This window comes from Rattus norvegicus, chromosome 1 (assembly GCF_021556685.1).
Source record: "Rattus norvegicus strain SHRSP/BbbUtx chromosome 1, alternate assembly SHRSP_T2T, whole genome shotgun sequence".
Taxonomy (NCBI): domain Eukaryota; kingdom Metazoa; phylum Chordata; class Mammalia; order Rodentia; family Muridae; genus Rattus; species Rattus norvegicus.
The window spans coordinates 50202280-50227033 of NC_141534.1; the positions used below are offsets into that span (position 1 = coordinate 50202280).

General features: G+C 46.9%; 1 protein-coding gene, 1 long non-coding RNA gene and 1 other non-coding gene across 3 annotated transcripts in view; 1 reads left to right on the forward strand and 2 right to left on the reverse strand.

The window, feature by feature from the left end:
- LOC134482693 (uncharacterized) overlaps nucleotides 1-24754 on the reverse strand; it is a 79430-nt gene that overhangs the window by 53398 nt on the left and 1278 nt on the right. The gene's annotated exons all lie outside the window — the stretch shown is intronic.
- The window catches only part of Igf2r (insulin-like growth factor 2 receptor), an 88411-nt gene that overhangs the window by 3865 nt on the left and 59792 nt on the right, over nucleotides 1-24754 (forward strand). The window contains 1 exon segment of the mRNA NM_012756.2: nucleotides 17983-18122. Coding sequence (NP_036888.2) covers nucleotides 17983-18122 — 140 coding nt within the window.
- On the reverse strand, nucleotides 20240-20371 carry LOC120100462 (small nucleolar RNA SNORA40). Its single transcript, XR_015656025.1, has one exon. It is a non-coding gene; the product is annotated as a small nucleolar RNA SNORA40 (small nucleolar RNA).

Genomic DNA, 24754 nt, shown 5'->3' on the forward strand with positions numbered 1-24754 from the left:
CTGGGGTAGAGAACATGTGAAGGTCAGTGGGGCAGGATAAGTCAGAACAAGAGAGGGTCCTACACAGTGAAGGGGGCTGAGGCCAGGTAACACAGGACCCTCAGAATGGACTGCACAAACTCATGTCATGGCTAGTTGTTCAGAGGTTCAACTTATTACTCTAAACTTTGCAGAATGCCATGTTAGGTATGTAAAACGCACAACCCTTGATTTAGGTGTTTACAATGTTCTTTGGGGAAAGCTTAACAGTTGGAAATGATTATAAAATGCTTGGTCTGGTGGTTAACTACTTTGAAATTTATACAGGACAAGTTTTCTCCAAATTGTTTGGGTATGAATGCTGGAGCGTTTTTATTATATTGAGGACAAGAGAATAATGAAGCCAGCTGGGAGTTGCAGTCGGTTTAGTTGCTATCTCTAGAGATTTTTTTTTCCTTCTCCTGCAACTCTTCCCAAAGAATAATGCTTATATGTCTAATTTGGGCCACATGTTAGCCTGGATCACCTCCGTTTGTGTGCATGCATTTCCTTTAACCATAAAAGTGTGTGTTAGCCTAGGATTGTTAATTATGGTTCCAATATGGTTTTTGTTTTCTTTTTTTGACAGGATTTCACATGCCCTCACTATGACCTTGAACTCCTGGCTCCCTTGCCTTTACCTTCTCTCAGTTCTTAAAACAGCATCTTAGCCAGGCGGTGGCAAATGCTTTAAATCCCAGCGCTTGAGAGGCAGAGGCAGTCAGATGTCTGTGAGTTTGAGGCCAGCCTGGTCTACAGAGTGAGTCAAAACCAAAACCAACCCAACCAACCAATTAACCAACCAACCAACGAACCCCAGCATCTTAAACAATTCCCAGGAAGTGAGCAGCTCCTTAGGCTTCTGGGTTTTATCAGTGTTTTCATGTGTAGAAGGAGTTTTAGAAAATGGAATTATAAAAATAATCTGGATGCCTTTTTTTTTTTAAAGTTTTGGGGTCACTAGGTGTATAGTGTGGCCTTGGATGCACGCTAGGCAAGCAGCCTGCCACAGTCCATCGCCAGCCCCATCTCCTCTCTCCTGGGCCTGGCACACAGAGCATATGGTGCTGTGCAGAGATTTCAGCCCTGTCCAGAGCTGGGTCTAGGGCCCACCATGGCCCATCACTTAGCAGGTTACTGACATTACTTTGTTACTGACATTGTCTTGGGCTTGTTTCAGCTAGTGAGGTCTTTTATGATGCTGCACCCGTTGGACTTGGATGGCGGATGAAGAGCGGCCTCGCTGTTTGGGAACCGCCAATCTGTAGCCCAAGTTGGCTGTGCCATTCTGCGTCCCCACCCACTGCACGCAAGAGGTCCAGCTGCTCCACATCTTTGTCAACATTTGGTCCTAGCCGTTTTGAGTCAGTGGGTTTGAAAAGGCGTCTGTCTCGTCATGTTTTTGAGTCTTTTCTTCACTCCCCCCTTTTCTGAGTCCTCTCTCTCCCTTTTAAAGGTCTTGGCTAGCTGAGCGCTCTTCCTGCTTCAGCTTCCTAAGTGCTGGGATCACGGGTGTGTGCCCTCACAGGCGTGCGGTGTAAACAGGAGAACTGCCCCGTGTTTATTGCTGTACTTAACGGCGTTGGTGTCTTCACAGACTTGTTTATTAGATGGACTTAGCAGGGTTTGTTTTTTCTGTAAATAATAATTTGCCTTTTGACCCTTGGCAGTTTGCTTTTATCATGTACTTATGGAAACCCAGGATTTTCTCAGGTTTTGAGGGTCAAGTCCTTAGATATGTTTCCCTCCCTGTCTCCGGTCTCTCTCTGTTGCTCTGCTGAAACACCATGACCAAGACCATCAATGGCAGAGACTGTCATGGCTGGGTCACTTTGGCAGCATGTGACAGCTTTACCTGAAGCAAAGTCTGCCAGACTTCCTCTAGCAAGGCCACACCCCCTAAGCCTCCCCAGATGTCACAACCAACTGGGGGCCAAATGTAAATATGGGAGCCTATGTGGGCCATTCTCACTGAAGCCACAGAACCTAAGAAATCGTAGCTGTGGCAGAATTTCACCACTGGAGGAGCCTTCCTGTGCATTGTTGGGTGTGAGGCAATGTTCCCGGCCCCAACCCGGCAGGTAGCAAGGCTCTTCACCATATGCTCTTACCTAGGTGACACAAAGCAAAATGTCCCTAGACAGTTCAGATGAACCACTACCCATACAAAATCTCTCCTCTTTGGGAATCACTAGGTGCCCCAAGGGCACAGATTTCCTTATTGTTTAATTCTAGGATCTTTGGTTAAATTTTTTGTGAGGAGACAGAAGGTTCATTTCCCCCTGAACATGTCATTTTATTTACCATCCTAGATGCGGAGGCTTGTTACTTATTTATATTTCATTTTTACTGTCTGTGCATTGGTGTTTCACCCGCAGGTATATCTGAGGGTGGAGCTGCCATGTGCATGCTGGGAATTTACCCAGGGTCCTGTAGAAGAGTAGCCAGTGCTCTTTACTGCTGAGGGGTTTCTCCAGCCCTGGCAGCTGAGGGTTTTTTAAGTGATATCATGCTGTAATTTTTTTTTTTTGATGTGTTATCACGAGTGTGACAGTTTTGTGGAATCAGTCAAGCTTTTGAAAAATGCATTAGGATCAACTTTTATTTGAACTAGACATTTTCTGGTCCATACATTTTTCTAGAACTTAGTAGTAATGTTCTAGTAATCTGAGACTTTGGGGGAGGAGGGATAAGATGGGGGAGGAATTTGAATATGGCATCAGTTTATATCTACCATCCATCCATCCATCTATAATGTTGAGGCAGGGTCTCCTGTACTGAGTAGCAAGACTTTGTCTTGGGATCCTCCGGTTTCAATCTCTGGAGTTCTGGAGTTCCAGACATCTGACACCTCACTCAGGCTAGCTGGCCCTGGAGCTTCCAGGGATCTTCCTGCCTCCCCCACTTCGAATCTCTGCCATCTGTGGGGCTGTAAGTCTGTGCTGTTGGCTTTTTAACATGGGCTCTGGAGCTCCAACTGATGTTTCAGTCAAGTGCTGTGACTGGCAAAGGCATTTCACCATCAAAATTTCTTTAAAAATTAAGTTAATTAGAGATAGAGTCTGTTGCCTAGCCCAGGCTGGCCAACTTGAGATCCACCATCTTTTAGCTTTTAAGTGCTGGTGGTCAGCGGGTTTTGCCATCACACCTGTCTTTCTTTTTCTTTATGTTAACATTTTTTTGGGCTGGAGAATTGGCTCAGTGGTTAAGAGCACTGACTGCTCTTCCAGAGTTCCTGAGTTCAATTCCCAGCAACCACATGGTGGCTCACAACCATCTGTAATGAGATCTGATGCTCTCTTCTGGTGTGTCTGAAGAGAGCACGGTGTACTTATAGATAATAAATAAATCTTAAAAAAAACACATTTTTAATGTGTATGGGCATCTTGTCTCATATATGTTTATGCACCATACATGTTTAATGTCTTTGTAGGCCTCAGAAGAGGGTGTCGGATCCCCTGTTTGGAGTTTCAAACAGTTGTGAGCCACCATGTGTGCTGGCAATAGAACTGGGGTCCTTTAGGTGAGCGCCTGTGGTGGTCTGAATGAAAATGGCTCCATAGGCTCATAGGTGTGGTCTTGTTGGAGTAGGTGCGGTGATGTTGGAGGAACTGTGTCACTGGGCCTGGGCTTTGTCAAGCCAGGCCTACTGTGTCTCATTTTCTATCTGCTGCGTTCGACAAATGCAGAACTCTGAGCTCTCTCTCCAGCACCATGTCTGCCAGTCTGCCACCATGCTTCCCATTGTGATGACACTGGACACAGCCTCTGAACTGTAAGTAAGCCAGCCAAACGCTTTCCTCTAAGAGTTGCTATGGTCATGGTGTCTCTTCATAGCAACAAAACACTAAACTCTTAACTGCTGAGATATCTTTTCAGCCCCTAAAAATTTCTTGGCATTAACCTGTGGGTATCTTCCTTCTCTGTATTTATCAAGGCTTGTTTACATTTCAGTCAATTCAGAAGAACTAGTGTTCTGATTCATACGCTGTTGTCACCTTTTCCCTATTTTATTAATACCCATTTACTACTAATTTTCAGTGTTTAATTGAAAGCTTAAATATTTACAATTAATTTTCATTATATTAAGGAATGTCTTTAGGTTCTGGAAAAAGCCGTTTAAGAGTGCTTGCCACTTGTGCAGAGGATGTGGGTTTGAGCCCCACAGCACTCTTACAGGCTTTGAACTTGGTTTCCATTTTCTACTTTTAACCTTCCTGGGCCCACTGAAATGTACAGTCTTCCAGGGGCTGTGCTTTAGATGTAGGTTGAGGTCCCCAAAACCTCATTGTTGAAATTTAAATCCCCATTGTGAAGGATTAACAGGCAGACATTAAATCCCATATTGGTGCTGAGAGGCCTCTTGGGAGGGCATTAGGATTAGATAGTATCTTTAGGGTGGGGCCTGTGACGAGTCCCAGAGACTTTATAGGAAGAGAGAGACCACACACACAGAGGCGCATGTGTGCCCCATACCTTCATGAGTGACACCGCACGTACTGGAAACGACCATTGCCTGTGTCACCCTGACCTCAGACCTTCAAGAACTAGGAGCCAGAATATGGCCTGCTTCAGTCATTTCTTTATGGTAAAATGTGCTGATAAAGCAATAAACTCTTAGGGGTTTATTTATCTTTTCCACTGTGGCCAGTGAATGGAATTTCCCTTGTGGCCTGCCACCTAGTCAGTTGGAAGAGCCATGTGTGTTTGGAAGAAATGGTCTCTATTTGGGTCAGAGTTATTAATTGTGCTGCCCAGCTGCCTCTGCCCTGAGTTATTCCTGTCCCACTTGAAGCCTTGCCTTACTTACTTTTTGTTCATGGCTCTGGGTTTTTGGATGGGGTGTGCTTACGGGCTTTGCAGCTTCCCTTGATACAGACCACAGCTTTGTGGGGTTTTGTTTTGTTTTTTCTTTGTCAAGAAAGGGTTTCTATGTGTTTCCCTGGCTGTCCTGGAACTCTGTCCACTTGGATGGCTTCAGATGCACAGAAATCTGCCTGTTTCTGCCTCCCGAGGACTAGGTTAAAGGTGTCCTCCGCCACCACTACCCAGCTATTTGTTTGTTTGTTTTTGAGACCTGGTTTCACTAAATAGACCAAGCTGGCCATTGTTCTACTTCAGCCGCTGGATGCTGGAATTACAATTAAGCAGTAACACGCCTGGCTTGCCCAACTCTTACTTTTGAGGGGGAGGGGGAAGGGGGCAATTCTTTTGGCCATTGTCTTGCGTTCATGTTGCCCTTGACTGGTGGCTCCTGATTGAGCTCATTTTGGACATCTGTTGCCCTTGCAGCTGCTCAGGGCAGGGCTGGGAGCATTTGTTGGAATTTGGCTATAAATTGTCTTGGGGGAGATGGGGAATGGGTGGAACTTGCCAGGGGCTGGATTTTTCTTATTCTCCTGTGGGTCACCCACCTAGTAGTGCTGCTCCTGCCAGGAGGCAGCTGCTGGCTCCTCTTGATAGTTGGCAGTGTTGTGTGCTGCCTGTTGGCAGGCCATGTAAGTCGTATCTGAGACAGCTGGATGAGGCAACTGGTGTCAGATCACCTCCGGGTCCTTTCTCCTCCTCCACAGAGACGCCTTACTTACTTTCTGAGACTGGCTCTGTAGTCCCAGACTTGTGATCCTCCTATCTTAGTGTCCTGAGTGCTGGGAATCCAGGGAGTACAGGAGTGCTACCATGCTCTGCTGGAAGCCACTTTTGGAAGACACTGTCTTCTTGTTACCCCTTCGTGCCCCAAAGAGTTTCTGCCTCACTTGAGTGAGTGCTCATGAAATTTAAGAAAGGGTTCTACTTTCTGGAAATATTTATTTGAAGCTGTGGGTTTGTGGGTCTGTAGTCCCACCTCACACTCATCTGAGATACTGAGGTAGCAGATTGCAAGACTTTCCCAGCACAAAACTTGTGGGCACAATAGGTGTGGGGTGTGAGCTGGGCCCTGTGGCCTTTTTTGCTTCATTCTATTTCCTGGAAATGGAAAGAGGCTGTGGGGTGTGTCTGTGTGTGTGTGTGTGTGTGTCCGTCCCCGTCTGTGTCCATAGATCAGAGTAGCCTGCCTCTGTCTCTCAAGGGCTGGAATGAAAGGCATGAGCCACCAAACCCTGTGTTGTTTATCTATAGTGGGAAGCATTAAGGCCTGGCTAACTTATGTACCCACTGGTGGCTCCTGCTCTCTGGCTCCCTGGTGGTTGGGAGTGTCTGCTATAGCCCCAAGAGGTTAGTGGGAAAATGTTTGGTCACTTCACCTTGTTCTAAAACTGGAAGCTGGCTATTATTGGCGAGGTTTTGAGGTGCCAAAGATTGTGTCATGTCCTATTTTGGACTCTTGACAGACCCATCCCTCCACACACTATTAGTCTTCACAGTGGAGGAAAATCCTGTTGTCCTGTCCCCTAGGGTGTGAAACCAGATCAGCCACTGACCTTTAGCAGGAATTTTCCCTGTTCAGTCAGTGTTGGAGGGCAAGTTCCCTGGGGCCCTACCGGTTCCTGCAGGCATTTGTGACCACTGATCCTAGCTTTGTCTTAGAGTAGGAAACACCAAGGAATGTGCTAACAGACCTGGCTAGCAGCTGCACATTTTTAAAACTGTTGTGACCAGTGAAGAGTGGCCTGGGAGGTAAGTTTCAAAGGTGACCTTTTAGGTTGCGAGCCTTTGGGTGTGTGCTGCCACAGAGCTGTCACATGGTCACTGAGCTTTGACCAAATGTAAGATTGTTCTAACTCCAGCTCTTCCCTCCTCTTTTTGGGCAACACCAGGTATTGAAGTTAGGGCCTTGGTATATAAGGTAGTAAGCACTCTGTCTATGAGCTAGCTATAGCTCCAATATGTCTGTCTGTCTGTATTGAAAACTTTGAGACAGAGTTTCGCTGAGTTGCCTAAGACAAACCCTTGAGCTTGTGATCTTCCTGACTCAGCCTCCAGTGCAGTTGGTTTTACCAGTCTGTGCCAAGAGGCCTGGCTGTCAGCTGCACATTTTAAAGTAGATGTTTAGTGTGGAAAAACTCCCTACTCCTCCGCCTAGCCTGCAAATAGAACAAACCACCAAACCAGAAATGATACAGAAGAGGGCTTCTTAGAAGTGACAAGGGCAGTACCCACTGAGTCATCACTGTTCCTCGAGCTCCCTCCTGTCACCTGACCAGCTGTATGTGTGCTACTCTCTACTCTGAAGTGAAAGCCAACATCTGCTCCTGTTGTCTCTTAGAGGAAGCATTGTGAGCCAGTGGCATCACGAGGCTTGGTGTCCCTTAATAATGTAAGCAAGGACTGAGAGGCCTCACTATGCCTAGGTCTTCTGCAAGGTGCTAATGTGAAGGGCCTGGAAAGAAATGAAGGGTGTGTATGTTACTGTATGTAATGGGAAGTGTCTTTGCAGGGCCCAAGTTTGCCTGTTTGAACCAAAGGGTCAGGGTGGTAGGAGCAGCCTGACTAACCCCACATCGGAGTGGGGTGGGGGTGTGTGTGGGGGATGAGGGCCGGGGGAGTGGGGGGATGGGGATGGGGTGTAGGTGCCGTGCACAGGGATGGGACAGGAGAGATGTTGATCAAGAGTTAGCCGGGGCTGGATCCCAGAGGTGACTGTATTAACTGTGGCGCTATTGGAAATTGGTTCCACATTGGAAGGAGGCACAGTGGCTCCTACCTGTGATCACATGATCATTTGGCAGCTGAGGCAAGCGTATCAGCCTGGACTTAAAGGACACTGAGAAACAGAACAATATACCCCCCACCCCTGCAAGTTCTGATGTGTTTGCTTTTGTGCAGAGGGCTTCTTATCATTCAGGTACTGAGGGTGCTGCCAGGCTGCAGTGGGAAGTGGTCTGTGCTGGGAGCAGAGGGCATGGCAAGCCTCTTCCTGCAGTGGTTGGTCACTCTGTGATCTGGGACTGCGGGCCAAGTTACGCCATGCTCTAGTTTCATGTCTCCAAAATGGGGAGGTTGGCGTGTGCCTTGACAGTGAGGATTAAGTGGTTACGTGCAAAAGCCTTGCAGGGCATGTTCCAGGTGTGTCACTGCTCAAGTGTGAGCTGTTTCTAAGAGAGGTACAGCTGTGCTCCGCAGGAGTGGGCCTTGTGAGTTTCCCTTTGCCCACTGGACTTTCTGTCTTTTTTTTTTTTTAAAGATTTATTTATTCTATATAAGTACACTGTTGCTGTCTCAGACACACCAGAAGAGGCCATTGGATCCCATTACAGGTGGTTGTGAGCCACCATGTGGTTGCTGGGAATTGAACTCAGGACCTCTGGAAGAGCAGTCGGTGTTTTTAACGGCTGAGCCAGCCCCCACTGGAACTTCTTGCTGAGCCCCTGGCATGATCCCCGTATCTACAGAGCAGGACTTTTTAGACATGTCACATGGTGGTTGGTCTTGAATTCAAAGTAGTCCTTCTGCCTCAGTCTACCAACTTGGGATTGCAAATACAAGTCCTGGTCTACCTACTTGGTGTTTGTGAAGAAATAGCATGTGTAGCCTCTGATAACGTTATTAGCACCACAAACCAACAAGCTGAGCTGACTGTCCAGCAGTTAAAATGCCAGCCTTCCCTGTGGTCAGGGCCCTAAAGGAAGGGCATTAGGTCCCCAAAGAATTGGGGCCTTGATAGCAAGAAGTTTTGAGTTGGTGCTGCTCTGGCAGTTGCTCCCTACATCCACACAGCGGAGCAATGTGGCACACACTGGCTTCTCCCTCTCCTTGCTTTGGGGCAGTCTCCTGTTGCTCAGGTTGGCACTGAACGTCTGACCCTTGTCCCCACCTGCCCAGTTCAGCTGCATGTCACTACTTCAGGTTCATCCTCTGCTGGGCACTACTGACCCATGCTCTCCACATCCCAGGCCTCTCTTGCAGCTAGGTTCTGTGCACCAGGTCCCAGTACAGCTCTGTTTTTTTATTTTTGGTACTAAAAATGAACTTAGGCCGTCACACATTGAGGGAAATGCCCCACCATTGAACTTTAACACAGCCGTCTTTCTTCTTTGAAGTTAAGAGTAAAGCACGAGAACAGCTAGATCATTACTGTTTAGGATGAGAAAATGATCCTAGTTACAGGTAAATGCACTAGTGCACACAGACACAGGGAACATACATGGAGTAGGTCTGAGAGTTCAAGCCCTGGTCTGTAGCCTGAGTGGTGGCATTGAGTTGAGCAAAGCCATATTCTGGGAGGGAGGTTCCTGGTAACTCTGTGTCTTGGAGGGCAGGTATTGTTTGTTTATGAGAGTTCCGGCTCCTGTGTAACCAGGCAGTCCAGGTTTACCTGGCCACTCTATGTGGTAGCAGCTACTAGTGGTCACATTTGGATAATTTAGGGTTGGGAGGCTCAGATGCTGGCCTGTCCAGAAGAGACAACCAGGAAGAAGCTGTTTCTGGTCTGGTGTCTTGTCATCCTTGGTTGTGTTGTGTGTCACCCCCCCACCCCCCCAGCTGGTGTGAGGGTAGGAGGGGTGGGGGTTGGCATGGGAGTGGTTTAGGTATGAAGTTTTCCTCTCTCTCTCCCCTGCAAAGCTTTGTGTCTCTAGTGACAGACGAAGTCACTGAGGTAGCTGGGTTATCAGGACCTTGATCTAACCAAGGAGTTATTCACAGAAACATTCATAGTTTTACAGCATGCCTGGGAGACGGCGGCAGTGCTCAGAGGTGGTGCTGGTGGAGGAAGGGGATCATCAGGGCTCATCTTTGGAGGCCGTCTTGTCCAGGCCTGCCCGTGTGTTCAACTTTCCCTTCTTCCCTGTGCTTTGTGGCTCCATGAGGTGAGTAGTCTCACCCATCACATGCCTGTTGCAGTGATGTTTGGTCTCAACTTAGACTATAGCAATGGGGCCAGCTGACCATGTACTGAAACCTCGAGAAACCAAGAGCCAAAGTAGCTCTTTCCTCTTTTAAATTGTCTCTCACATGTTTATCACAGCCGTGCAGAGATTAACATCATGTGTACATGTATGTGCCATGTTTTCAGTGCCTCTGGAGTTGTACCTGGAGCCCAGATGCAGCAGCAACATCCTGTGGGTGTGGCCCCCTTGCAGTGTCTTGTGGCATTTTCTTGGAGGCCTCAAGCCAGCTTGTCTTTTTTGTGAACCTAGATCTTAAGCAATCTGAATCCTTCTGCTAGATCACAGTGCCGTGTTCCTCATCTAGGTTCCTCCTTATTCATCACGGGTTTGCTCAGTTTGTAGACAAGGAGGTTGGGGTTCAGAGAGTATATGAATTCCACTCTGCTCATAGGCCCAGGTCTGTGTGTTCTTCCACTGTGACCATGGTGCCTTTCCAGAGGCTCCTGGGCTCTCTCTTTATCACCCTGCCTCTGGTATAACTCCCTCATGATGTAGCTCAAAGACATTATTGGGCTCTGGTTGCCTGCCAGCCCTGTCTCTCAGTCTCTGAAAATGGACTTAGGTGTCACAGTTGATTTAGGGGTTCAGGCTAGATCCCTCGTTGCCCAACTGATTCCTGCTTTCAGAGCCTCTGGGAAGGGCAGACTACTGCCCGACTCCATGTGCACCTTCACTTTGTGAGCAGGCCTCATATCTTTATCCACAGTCTTGTGGTTAGTTAGACTAGGAAGTGAAGTACTTCCTATATAATCCTGGGCCCTGCTGTGTCAGACTCATGTGTTTCCCACTGTCATCGTCTGGTCAGGGTGAGTCACCCTGCCAGGCCAGATTTTGTCTCTTATAGTACACAACCCACAAGGTACACTTGCTGTAGGCCCACTAGGGACCCTACCTTGTTTCTTCCTGCTCTCCCAGTGGAGCCTGGTCTGGTTTGGGGGTCAGTGTGCTCACTGTGAACACTGGTGATGAGGAATAGGAAGGAGGTTACAGCCTGCATGCACTGCCGGAGGATTCCGGGGTGTGAGCCGGGAAGCACAATCCCATCTGGAGTTCAGGTTGTGCCAGATTTGTGCTCTGTGGATTCAGAAAAGCGCCCTGGCCACCAACTGCACTGTGTGTGTTTTGCTGTGTGGACTACTAACTTTTTTTTTTTTTTTTTTAAAGGTAGACAGATTACAGGTTCATCCTGCAAATGGAAAGGTCAGGAGAGAGCCTCAGCTGTCAGTCTCTCCCTCACTGTAGCTGTGACACAGATCCTTGTGTTTCTTCCTTGTGCACACCAGGCTCGACCTCCTAAAGAGGTGCTGAGCTAACAGGCTTTTGGTTTTTAGCTGGGTGGGGGTGGGGGTGGGGGTGGGGGGTTATAAGTATGTGTGTGTAGTTTTGCAATTTTAAAAATACTTAAAACAATTTATTATTTGCTATGTATGTGTTGTGTGTGTGTGATATCTGTTTCCCATGGCACATGTATGGGGGTCAGATATCAGATAATAACAAGGAAATTGTTTCTTTCTACTTTGTGGGTCCCAGGGGTAGAACTCGGATTGTTAGGCCTGACAGTGAGAACGTTACCCACTGAGCTGTTCTGCCTTCGTCCCCCAATTGTTAGGACATTCCACCACATGCAGTTTACTGTTTGTTTTGTTTTTCTTGGAGATAGAAACTCTTGGCTACATGGCCAGGTAGTGCTGAGACAGTAAGATACATACGCTCACTGTAACTGGCTTCATAAATTTCACAAACTATAAGGTTTTTAAAAATGAAATGCTGTGAAGAGACACATGACAGCTCTTATAACATGGAGTTGTTGAGAGCTCCATCCGGATCTGAGGGCAGCAGGAAGAGCAAGTGAGCCACTGGGTCTGGCTCGAGCTTCTGAAGCCCCAAAGCCCACCTCCTGTGACATGTTTCTCCAACAAGGACATACCTCCTAATAGTGCCACTCCTATGAGCGTACAGGGGCCATTTTCATTCGCACCACTGCAGTCAGGCACAGCATTACCATTTGTTCAAAGCATCCAGTGGTGTCTTGCCACAATCCCACCATCAGAGTCTCAGAACATACCCAAGGCCCTCCTGTCTTTGCCTTGCTTGACAGTCTGTAAGTTGGCACCATCTTTGAGGATATGCTGAAACTTATACGAAACAAGGTTAAGGTGGGACCTCAGAGCCACCGTTGAGGCACAGTGGCTTGAAGTGTGTAGGCAGGGTCTTCAGACTGAACTATGCTGTTCTTTCCTAGTGAGGGTTGGGCTTGGCTCATGTGTGTCTACACTTCTATTAACCACTCCTGCTGACAGTGTTCAACCACACACTCATTTTAAAGTCAGGGATGGCCCCTCAGACACTTAGCTCTGTGTGACTTCTGCCTCTTCCCCTTGTCTACTGGACCCACTGGTTTGTGTCTGCTGTTACCACATCACTGATGGCTGTGCTGAGCTACAGTCCATTCAGAGGCTGGGGCCTGAGTGGGCCGAGCTGACTGAGCTGAGGAGAGCAGCTCAGACCCCAGTACCAGGCCAGAGGAGGAGCCCTGCCGCAGGTAAGGAGTCTGGAAGCTGTGTGTGGTTTGTAGTTTAGCATCTGGGCCAGGACACAAGAAGCCTGCTCTTGAGTACCAGGTGGTAGAGGCCAGCTTGCTCTAGGGTTTCCTCAAAGGGCTCAGCCACTCCGAGAAGTTGCCTTCTTCCAAGATCCTCATGAGTTTTGACATTGAGAGGGAATCTCTATAATTCAGATGTCCCTATAAAGGGATGATTTAATGTTGTTACTGAATAAAAGCACTGCTGGCTGTGAGGTAAAACAGGAACTTGGAGGTATCTATGTCACATCTGTCATCTTAATGGTTTGGGGTGTTGCGTGAGTATAGTAACAGGGTTGGACTGTAGATTTGGAGAACCTTTTCCAGTTGTTGTAATATGTTAATTTTAGACCAAATGAGATGGTTGATCCTGCAGCGCAGCTCTCACCCGTGGGGCTCAGCCGCTTCAGAGCTGGGTGACACCGGGTAAGGGCGTGTGTTTCTCCGAGCTTTGCCTCCTAAGTTGAATTCAGGAGTTGAAGATGGAGCACTGGGGTAGGCGTCACTTAGGGGTTAGTGAGGAAGAGAGGAGCCTTGAACTGAGACACGGAGCCCAGGGAGGGCCTCATGGACGTTAGTATGGAACCCGCTTTATTTCGTGGCTGTTACCTCAGCCTGGTTTCCTTTCGAATGTTTTGCTAAGTAGTGGTTCCCCGGAACCGAAATGCAGGTGACCTTCAGAGTAGCTCTCAGTGGTTTAGACTGAAGAACTTAATTGAAGAAAGCAGTTTCTGTCCCAGAACCATCCTGTTTTGCAATGTTTTTGAGACAGTCTCATATAGCCCAGTATGATCTCCAACTTGCTATGTTGCTACGACTCTGCCTCCCACATGCTGTGATCACAGACATGTACCACCGTGCTTAGTGCTTGTGTGGTGCTGGGATGGAGCTCAGGGCCTCTGGATTAGATAATTTCCTTGCTTTGATAATGCTAAGACCAAAGCCGGGTGTGGCTGGGAACTCTCGAAGGCTGCCCCCAGTGACATGCTTCCTTCAGCAAGGCTCTGCCTCCTAACGTTTCATCACCTGACCAAGAGCACCACTAACTAGGAATCACATGTTCAAATACATGTGCCTAGGAGCACAAGTTTTCATTCAGACCACATGCTAGGTAAGCATTAATACCAGCCAAGAATGGGCTGGGTGTTTTGCCAAAACCACCATATACCTGTGCTAAGGACTTCTACTCCGTGGCTTAGGAGAGCCATGTGGCACATGGCATCAAGAATTGGAGCTTTTCAAGGGTGCATGAACAGGTGGGAAATTGGGAATTTAGCTTCTTTTTTTTTTTTTTTTTTTAAACTTCCTATATATATATTTTTTCTTTTTGAAACAAAGTCTTCAGAGCCCTGACTGGTCTCTTGGTGATGCCCTTGCCGTGTATCCTGAGCACTGAGATTAGAGGTGTGCACTCTGCCACTTCTGAGACTGATGCTCCTATTCAGAGCCAAGGTTTCTCCATGGAGCTTAGAGCCCAGAAGGGTGGCTCTGGCTACAGCTGGGCATTCTCAATTGAGGAGAATGACTGAATTTTGCAATGGTAGGGCAGTCTGTTTCAAGCTGACCAACTGGATCCCTGGGCCTTGCAGGTTCTCCCTACTCCACCTCCTCACTGCCCATGGCAGTCCCTCAGATGAGATGGAGCTGGGGGTGGGGTGGGGGGGGCAGTGACTGGGTAAACAGAGGACGGTGAGCAGTCCACTGGACTTCACTCCTGAGCTATCACTGCTGTTGGAGCAAGTCTGCCTGCTACTTGGGTGTGAGTGGAGACCTCACGCCCCCACAGCTGCTGGCAGCTTTCTCAGAGCCTTGTTTGTTAAAGTTAAAAGCTGTAGAAGGAAGGCTTTGTTTTCCCAGCCTGCCTTCCCTCTTTCTTCGCTTGTGTAAACTCGGGTAAGGGTGGATTTTGGGGGCCTCTCAGCTAAGGTGCTTGCTTAGCACTGAGCTGTTGTTACGGATGGAATTTTAATTTTGGCTATTTTTGCTTTAGCTAGAGAATTTTTTCTAAAAGACAAAATTTCATGCCAGTTTATTGCTTCTTAAAGATGTAACTGTACACTTTAATGCCTTCACCCTTGGGTTCTTTAATATGGTCATACTGATTTTTCAGCTTTTTACAGATTTCATTTTAAGAATGATTGCAGTCATTTTGGCTGCTTGGCCTTTGGTATGCCAGTAAATTTACAGTCATCTAGTTTGTAATTTCAAATGTGACAATTTCTACTGTTTATCTTTGCTTTCTTTTTCTTTTCTTTCTTGAGACAAGGGTCTCACAGTATAATCCTGGTTGTCCTCGAACTCTCAATGTAGACCAGGCTGGCTTTGAACTCAACAGACCATCAGCTTCCTGAGCTTCGAGATTAAAGGCATGGACCACTCTGCTTGGCTTGAAATGGGTTCCTAGCTCGTCCAGGCTGGCCTAGGCCTCACAGTGTAGCCAGGGTTGTCTGAACTGTTGACCTTCCGTCCTTTACTGCCTGGTGCTAGAGTAACAGGCCTGTACCACTGTACCATTATACTTGGCTGTAAACTGCAGCCCGCTCCTTAATAAACTAGGCATTTCTTTAAAAGAATTGTCATGTATTTCTACCACTCTTGGGGCTATTATAAAGTCGTTTTAAAATAACAGTACCAGGACACATGTGTCTACCTTGGCTCACTTTCACTATTCTGCAGAACTAATTTCCTAGTTTCCCACGAGGTTACTGACACATTATTTCAGTTGCTGATGGTGCTCAGGTGCCAGGCAGCTGGATTGTTTAAAGCAGCTGCAGTGTTTGCTGGAATTAGGCCTTCTCGAGTGTTAATAGCCTGCAGGTCATCAGGTTTCAGTTTAGAAAACATTGCAACTGTTTCTTTGCTCTTGAGTGATGTGACTAAACTGAGCTAGCAGCGCCCCACCCCCACCCACCAGGAACTGTGGGCGAGTTTGATGGGGCTGAGGGCATCTGCCTAAGGAGGGCTGCCTGTAAGATCTTAAGTCCATTCCAGAGAAAGTCTGTTCAAGGACCACAGTAGGTAATCGGAGCTGCCTTCCCTATGTACATCATGACTTTCATTCTGATTTTGTTTGAGACACAAACAGATGGAAAGCACACCTTCAGAAAGCAGCCTTTCTTTCCTTCGGACTTCTTTCTGTGCAGCTCATTTCACCCTTTCACTTTCCTTCTGTCTGCCTTTCTGTAGATCTGATTCTCATTGTTAACTTCTGTGGTAAGACGGTAGGCACTACAGTCATTGGACTGTGAGGAGCTGTAATGATAACAGGCTAAGGTTTTCAATGAACTGCCTGCCAGCTTGGAAAAACTTAATTACAGGCTCCGAATGAGAGTTTAGCATTTTCGAAATTGAAATGTTCTAATATCCTGCAAATCACTAGCTAAAAGTTTAAGGAAAGTTTCTATGTGCTGTGGCCTTCATTTGTTTCAAATATATTTAAAAACTGCAGGACAGGCGTGGCCTCTGTGGCCTCCACACCTGCTGCTGACTCAGTCCTGCAGCTTAGGCCAAGGAGCTCTCCTTTCTTTTCTCCGCCCCTGAAGCTCTGCTGCTTGTTTGTCAGGGCTCAGAGTAAGTTCCAGTTTAGACTTCCCAGCCCGACGTGTCTGTCTGTCTGCCATCTTTGGTGATGTGCCTGCTCAATTCCCAGCAGCTTGTCCTGTGCCCACGTTCACTGACTTTCCTTCCCTTACTGGAATAGGCCCTGCAGGGAGAGGGGGAACTGTTGCTATTTTATACCTTGTTGCCTTTCTCAAGAAGCCCTGTAGCGGGCTTTGTAACCCCAGTACTGGGGAGATATAAGTTGAAGGACATTTACAAGTTCCAGGCTCCCCCTAAAATAAAAACAGCACACACTGAAACAAATTAAGTTTCCTGCTTGCACCCCCCCACCCCTACCCCCTCCCTAAGCCTAAGCCGGAGGAAGAACAAGGCTTTATTGATGGTTTTTCTCTGGGTCAGTAGATTGCTTGAGATTTTTTTTCCTCTGGCATAATAGTTCTGGCTCTGGAGGTAATCAGTCTGTCAGAGTTGAGTAGTTCCTGTTTTAAAGCCTGACATCACCCCAAGGCCCAGCACTTAAGTAACCGGTTTTTCAGGTTTGTAGTATCTTAGTGGCCACAAATTCCCTGGACCTGCCAGATGCTTGGATATGGATGCTTTGGGGTGGAATGGGGGAGGGGTGGAGGTCTGATTGGACTCCAGACCTAAGGTTAAGTGAGTTCTTGTCTATGAGCTGCTGGTGCTGCCTGGGGAGTGGACTCTAGCTAGGGAGGGAGCAGTTCGTGGTGGCTTTGGGACCTTCTCTGGGTACTTACTTGAGGCCCCACTCAAAGAGCCAAATGGGAATGGGAGGGAGTTGGCTTACTTCCCTGCTTCTGGGTAAGCTTATCCCAGCAAGTCTGATTTAGCCTTTCAAGAAACTTATCCACTCTCTTCCTTTTCTCTTTTTACTATTGCTGCGGAAATGAATTCCAGGGAAGAGTAGAGGACGGAGAATAATTTACTTGGGGCAGAGTGGACAAGCCTCACTGATTTTATTCCAGCTGTTGGGGCTGACGATGGCTCTTGTCCTGCAGAGCTCTGTAGTGGATCAGCCCGCAGTAGGTCTGCCTCACTGTGGGCAGATGACAGTGCTTAGCGTGGTGGCTGTTATGCCAGTTCAGGTCCAAACTGCAGTCTGTACCTGAAGCAGGCCTGCTTTATACATTACTACTAATTTTTTTTTTTCCGGAGCTGAGGACCGAACCCAGGGCCTTGCACTTGCTAGGCAAGCGCTCTACCACTGAGCTAAATCCCCAACCCCTTACAACTAATTTCTTAAAACAAAAGAAAACCACAGTACTGGGGATGGAGCTCAGCTGGTAGAATGCTTGCCTAATGTTCAACTAAGCCTGGGTTGGTCCTCTGACCAAGTAAGTCTATGTGTAGGGGTGTAAGTCTGTAACCTCAACACTCAGGAGGTGGAGGCAGGGGCATCAGAAGTTTTTACCTGTTTCAAAGAGGTTAAAAAGCTTGAGAGTTAAAACCAGTCCCATGGACGGACTGGAGAGGTGGCCCAGCAGTCACCCTGGCTGCTGTTTTAGGAGACCTAGGTTTGATTCCTAGCACTCCCTGGAACCTTAAGTTCCAGAAGGGCTGACATCTTCTGGACTCCTTGGGCATTGTACATAGGTGGCTCACAATAGATATGTTGGCAAAACATCCATACACATAAAATAATGACAACTGAAAGCAAACTAAAGTAACAGTCATTTGGGTCTTCAGCACTCTGGGGCCACTGGACCAGTCCCACTTCGCACAGTATATTCTAGTATCTGCTTAATGGAGTTGATGTTCTTAGAACAACAAGGGTGGGCTTGTATGTTCTTCCTAGCCAGCTGGCACTGCTTTTCAAAAGTTTCTGCCCCGTTTGACTTGGTATTTTTGGTTAATAGGAGTAACTTCTTATTTGTAGTAGTCAAAGCAAATATGGCTAGAATGTCAGACTAGAGAGAAGTTAATTATTGTCAGATCAATAACAGTGACAAACTTGTTTGCTTTCTTTCTTTCTAGTTACACATGGGAAGCTGTTGATTCCAAAAATAATGCAGTTTATAAAATCAACCCCTGTGGACATGTGGATAATCCCAGGTGTGGGCCGACAAGTGCTGTCTGTATGTGTGACCTAAAGTCAGAAAACTGCCGGTCAGTGGGTAAGTAGAGCGCCTGTTACGTGAGCATGCCCTGTGGTACAGCTGTGCACATGGTTGCATGTTTAGGGTACAGTAACTAATGCAGCGTCTGACAGGACATTTTCAGCAGAGCGTTCTGGCTCTCTGCCTCGTGGCTTCAGGAGTCAGATGGGCATCGACGGAGCTGCCTGCCTGGTGCTTGTGGGTCCCCAGGCATGGGCGCTGTGCCTGCAGAGCCACCTCTCCAGCCCTAGGCATTTTAGGGTACCCTTTTTAAAAAGTAAAAGCAGGCTGCGCTTTCACTGAAAGCCTCCAACCTCTTCTACATCCAGCATTTATAATAGTTAAAATGGTAAAAGACAACTTAGGGCAGGCAAGATGCTCAGTGGTTAGGAATATTATCATTCTCCCAGAGGACCTGAGTTTTGTTTTTTCCCAGCATCTATGTTGGATGGCTTACAACTGTCTGTATCAGCTTCAGGTGTTTTAAAACACCCTCTCTGGTTTCCACTGGCTACCACATGCAGGTGACACATACATACAAAGTGGAAGAAAATTTATAAGTTTAATTTGATTTTTCAATTTGAATGTCCACTATGAGATGACATAAGGTAATTTCCATGTAGTAAGTAGCATGCAGACAATAATTAGGTAGGCTTATAGGGTGGGGAAGATGTTTTCTACCTGTATGGCTCTTCTTTCTCTCCCTTTTCTGAAATTTCTTATTTTATATGGATGAATGCTTGCTTTCATGTATGCCTGTGTACCACACGTGTGCCTAGTGCCCTTGGAATTCAGAAGAGAGGGTTGAGTCGTTGGGATTGTCATTTGGGTTCTGGCAACTGAACGCCAGCCCTCTCCAAGAACAAGTGATCTTAGCCACTGAGTCATCTTTCCAGCCCATAATTGCCTTAAATTGTCCTCCCCCTCACCTCCGTTCCCTTTGTACCTCATGATCTCTTGGTGGAAGGAGCCGCTGGTGCTGTGGCCTCACAGTCAAGGACAGTTGTTGGACCCAAGCCCTTCCTTTCTTTGGTTGAGTCATTCTTGAGTATTCCTTTTGAGGGTCAGGACCCCTTGGTGGGAAACAGCCTTGCCAGGTCCCACTGAGGTGGGTCAAAGCAGATGTTCCTCAGGAGGGGAGGATACTGGGTCTTGGATGTCTGTGGTCAGTTTTGCCCAGGGAGAGGGAATAGTGAAGTTTGATCATGATTAACAGATTAATCTGGGAAAGAGCTGCAGGTAGCCATAGTAGGTTCTGAGTTAGGTCGATGGTACAGTCATCTAGTCTCATTCTTGACCTACACAGCAACACTGCTGAGAGAGAAGTGAGCTCTCTCTCCTGCCGATGACTGCATTCTTTGTCACTTTAAAAAGTGTTTCTTTTAAAAGGGGGTCCCTTATTACTTCAAATTTGATTATAATCATCTTTTTGCCATTAAAATCAGGAGCATTTAAAATATCAAGTGGCTATTTATCCATATCTAGAAATTAAGTTTGCTAAAAATGGACTTGCTTTCCAGTAATTATATTAAGAGGGAGATCAAAAATAGGCAGAGAAAAATAGACAAACTCATGTTTACAGTAATTATGCCATGGCTTTAGAAGAGCAGCACATTAGTAAATGGTTCACATTTAAATCACATTTGTGGTTTCACAGTTTTGACAGACAAACAGCTCTTACCTCAATGGGACTAAGAGACAGTTTTTTTTTTCTTTTTTAATGTATAAAATTATTTATTGTCAATAAATTTTTATTTAAGTGGTTGGTTTGATTTCTTTGCTGTCCATCCAGGCACTCTGAAAATAGCCCTTTCTCAAGGGCATCCAGTTGTGCTTTTTAGCCCTCTTTTATCTGTCTTTTCCAACAGTCATTGGCAACTTCTAAGTTCTTAGCCAGAAGATTTGTGGATTTCTTCAATTTACTTTAATTTAGGGACCCTTCTTCAATTAGCTTTAAAAACCATTTTAAGGTAGGTTTCCCTTGTGACACCTTACCAACATCTCTGTAGAGTCTTTCATGTCCATTCCTAACACTCAGAATCCTAATCTTTATGAAGGAAATGCCAGTGCTTCTTTATAGGATAAATCACACAGAACATTGCTAGAAACAGCCTCATCAGTAACACCGTTGTGCTTATATTCCTTCTTGTATGTATCAAAACTCATACTGAACAATGAGTTCTGGGTTGCAAAAGAGGATTTGTTTTTTGCACCTGTCAACCTGAAGAGACAGTTTATTATGGAACTAAATGTCAATGACCAGGGCCTGGGAAGATGGTGCCGATATTAACCTCAGGTTGTCCATTTCCATGTGGAGGCAGTAAATCAAGGCAATAGAGGAAAAAAGCTGGGGTGAGCACATCAGAGAAGCAGGTTGCAGCAGATGGCCTCATGCTACCTGGTAGCTCCCCGGCCCAACCACTGCTGGGCAATAGGGCTTCCTCAAGTTAGTAACATCCAAAGGTTAGGTGTGATGCGGAGGTGGGCAAGGAATGCTTTTGTTTTTTTGTTTTTTTTTCCCGGAGCTGGGGGTCGAACCCAGGGCCTTGCGCTTGCTAAGCAAGCGTTCTACCACTGAGCCAAATCCCCAGCCCCATGCTTTTGTTTTTTTTGGGTGTGTGTGTGTGTTTGTGTGTGTATTTGTGTTAGTTATGTGTGTGTATATGTTGGTGCTGAGGCTAAATATAGCCTCCAAAGGAAATTATAACGAGGCTGTGGGATAGGCAGCACTGCACACTCTCCACAATCATAGATCAGTTTATGGGGAGAGAGTCTTTCCAGGAATTTATGATTGCAGTTGTCCCTGTTGGCATAGCACCACAATCATGCTGGGGTGGGGTGGATGTTGTGGAGGGTGGAGTTGGGTAGGGCATGCCCTATTATTTATTGAGTGTTAGGAGCCCAGGAAGGCCCATTTCAGAATTTGACATAGATGAGGCCGAGCTGTGGGCAGGAGGAGCACATAGCTGATCAGAGCCATTAAGAGATACTGGACTCCATGAGGACTTGTGTAACTGTATCTACCTGATGGAGTGGAGTAAAGAAGAGACAGTGGATGTGGATAACCAAGATTGACTTACTGACCTCATGGTTCCCTCGGGTACTTAGTTGTTTGTGCTCCATAAACCATCTGACCTAAATTTTAAGTGATTAGAAGTGAAAATGGGACTCTGGAAAGAGTTGCTATAATTAGCAGAATACAAATATTGTTTTTATTCTAAGTTAAGTGTGCTCTAGGACATCTTGGTGGGCCTTGTAAGAAGCGAGGTAAGAATACTCAATCAAGACTTGGGGGCTGGAGAGATGGCTCAGCGGTTAAGAGCACTGACTGCTCTTCCAGAGGTCCTGAGTTCAATTCCAAGCAACCACATGGTGGCTCACAACCATCTGTAATAAGATCTGATGCCCTCTTCTGGTGTGCCTGAAGACAGCTACAGTGTACTTATATATAATAAATAAATAAATGAATGAATGAATGAATGCTCAGACCCCATCTTGAGAGGCTGAGATTGCTTATTGAAACAGAGAATGAAGGTTAACTGCCCTTAGAGGGGGGGGGGGTGCTGAGGGAAATCCATACCACATGCACATACCTACACAGAGCTGTCAGGAAGTTACAGCTGTTTTGTGGTTTAACTAGGAGCAGGGTGAGTTGTGTTTTCTATACCCAGCATATTGGTTTTTGCAGGTGGAGGGATGGTGAGGCTGGTTTATTTCCCAGTATAGCCTGACTCAATTCCTCATGGCCTGAGGGTATTACCCAATGTCCTGACTCAGAGGCAAAGGGAAAAAGTTTCTCCTTTCTTCTAGGCCTTAGAATCTAGAGGTTTGGGACCTGTGATGATCTCAAAGGTGGTGGGGGCACATTGACCTTCCAGGTTGAATAAGGGCTGCTACCCTTCGGCCATGAAGAGTTTGTGACCCTCTTGGCAATAAAAACTCGGAGCCTTTGGAGGAACTTGGTTAGACAGCTGAAAAGGCAAGGACCAAAGAGTAAAGCTGCAAAACTGAACAGTTGGGCCTGCCACATGGTCCCCAAATAGTCCAGGTATCTGAGGGTCCCCCCAACCCCACCCCAATAATTGTTTAGCCTTTTCCCCTGCTGGGCTGAATGGTTTCTGTGAACCAGCAGTCAGTCTTCCCCAAGAAGGCACAGATGCTCCCCTTTTCAGCAGTCATTACATCTAGTGCCCTGCTCTTCTGCAGGATTACTGAAGCAGGGCGTGCATTTGACTTTGTAAGGTGACTGACTATACTTTGCTGTACTGGGGACAACTTAAGTCCCATCAGTCCCTTTGCCTTGGGAGCCAGGTTTGTTTCTGGTCCTGAATTCAGTTGGTCTCCCCAGCAGTCCCAGCCGGGGTCCTCCTAAAGCAGGGTTTATTTGTTCATGGCTGGTGTGTCTTAGATTGAATGCCTACCCTAGTATAAGTCATTTGGCTGACCACAGACAAGTCCAGGAACCCTTCCCCAGCCTTGGATCATACACAGCAAAAGATGGCTAGAATTTGCCAGTGGTAGTATTTCTATGAGAGGAGTGTTGATATTAATTAAGGGGTGACTGTCCTTGTGGTGTCTCTGTCTTGGTTTTTGTGCTCACAGGAATAGAAATGATTTTGTTTCTAGAGACAATTGTGAAGTTTGGAGGGGCCGTTTGCCCCATGGATGTATAAGCCCAGTTTGAAACTGTGGGTACCCCACATGGAAGATTTTCCTGGGCAACTTCCAAATTATGCCATCCTTATGACACCCCCTTCCTGTATGGGACACAATTCCTTGTCCCTTTGTGGGTGACTCTATCTGTGCTCCTGGGCTAGGAAAATCAACACAGCAGTATTTGAAGAGGGATCAGTAGGTGCCTCCCCATCCATCCATCCATCCATCCTCATGTTTTCTAGGTGGTCATATTATGGCCCATGAGAGGTACTGACCCAGGATTCAGTACCAGTGGAATGAAACAATTGCAGGGCTCTTGCTGAGGGCATAATTGATTGGGATCTAGGAACTGGGTGGCCCACAGGAGAATAAGGCTGTCAAGTTAATTTGGTAATTGCTAAGTCACAGGAGTGTAGAAGTGGAAGATGCTCCAGACAGGAAGGGCAACAGGGGGTTTCAGGCATTGGGGATGGGCCTGGGCCTGAGAGGCAGAGAAACCCAGGCTCTATAGTATTGTAGATGATATGCTCATCTGGACCGGAGTAAAGGAAGGGCTGGAATATTCCTTGAACCCAAAGGATATCAAGTATTTCTGAAAAAGCTGGGGTGGTCTGTCTGGGCCCAGGGCCAGCTATAGGTCTTTCTGTATGGTATCCAGAACTATGAATGTACTCAGGGGCCATATAGATATGTGGAAAGTGGGTGCACAAAGTTGACAATTATTCCTCAGTGATTGATAGGAACTTGGAAGCCTGTGTATTATGAGCTTAGAGGTGGGGCTTAGGGGTATGGGATGCAACTCTGGGAGAACCTTCTTGAGCCTGGAAAGGTAGTCAGGGGTTAACATTTAATTTTGTGGTGGTAGGGGCAAGTAAAATGACTTTTGGGGGACCTGCTATTTAGGTGTAAGGGAGGAGTAGGATAGATCTGAGACATTTGGATATCAGGGAAAGGGGCACTGGGTAAGGGAGAGGGTAGGATAGTGTCTTACTCTAGGTTTCTCTTGATGTGATCAAACACCTTGACCAAAAAGCAAGTTGGGGAGAAAAGGGCTTATTTGGTTTACACTTTCACATCATAGTTCAAGCACGGCAGGGACCTGGAGGCAGGAGCTGATGCAGAAGCCATGGAGGGCTGTTGCTTACTGGTTTGCTACCCATGGCTTGCTCAGTTTGCTTTCTTATAGATCCCAGGACTACCGGCCAACCCAGAGATGGCACCCACAAAGGGCTAGGCCCTTCCCCGTTGATCACTAATTGAGAAAATGCCTTATAGCTGGATTTCATGGAGGTGTTTCCTCAATTGAGACTCCTCCTTCTCTAGTGATTCTAGCTTGTGTCTAGGTGACACAAAACCAGCCAGTATAACAGGGGAAGTGGAAACAATGTCCTGATTGATTTACCAGGGTTTTTGGACCGGGTGCTAGGAACTACTAGGCTCTTAGTGACTGAGAATAGGAGTGTTGTGATGAGAACTGGTGGGTTGTTAAAAGAGCTGGTGTAGTATTCTCTCAGTGATAGCCTTAAGACCGTAGTGGGTGGTGCAGCTCATGGGTGGTGGGAGTGGGAGGATAATAATTGGTCTCGGTGACAAAGGCAGAGGATCTCTCCAGGTTATAAAAATGGGGCCATTATGGTTGTATATCAGACTAGACTAGAGGCAATGGGTGGGCCCAGCCATAGTGAGAAATGTCACTGGGAGGACGAGGGTAAGGGTATGACTGTACAGATCGACCTTCCATTAACCCCATTGTCTGCAACTCAGACAGGCCTTGGGTTAAAAGCACTCTTTAGTGCAATTGGCCAACTTAATTGCATCGAATCAACAATGTATGGTCTCTTGCCCAGATTTGTGCTGAACCCTAGCACACCTCTTCCCTAGACATGAGCTCTGAGGGTCGAATCCTTTGAACCCTCCCTTGTACAGCATGTGGCACCTTCATGCGCCCTTGAGCACAGCCTGGGAAGTGCAGAGCCCTCTGAACCCTGCTCTAC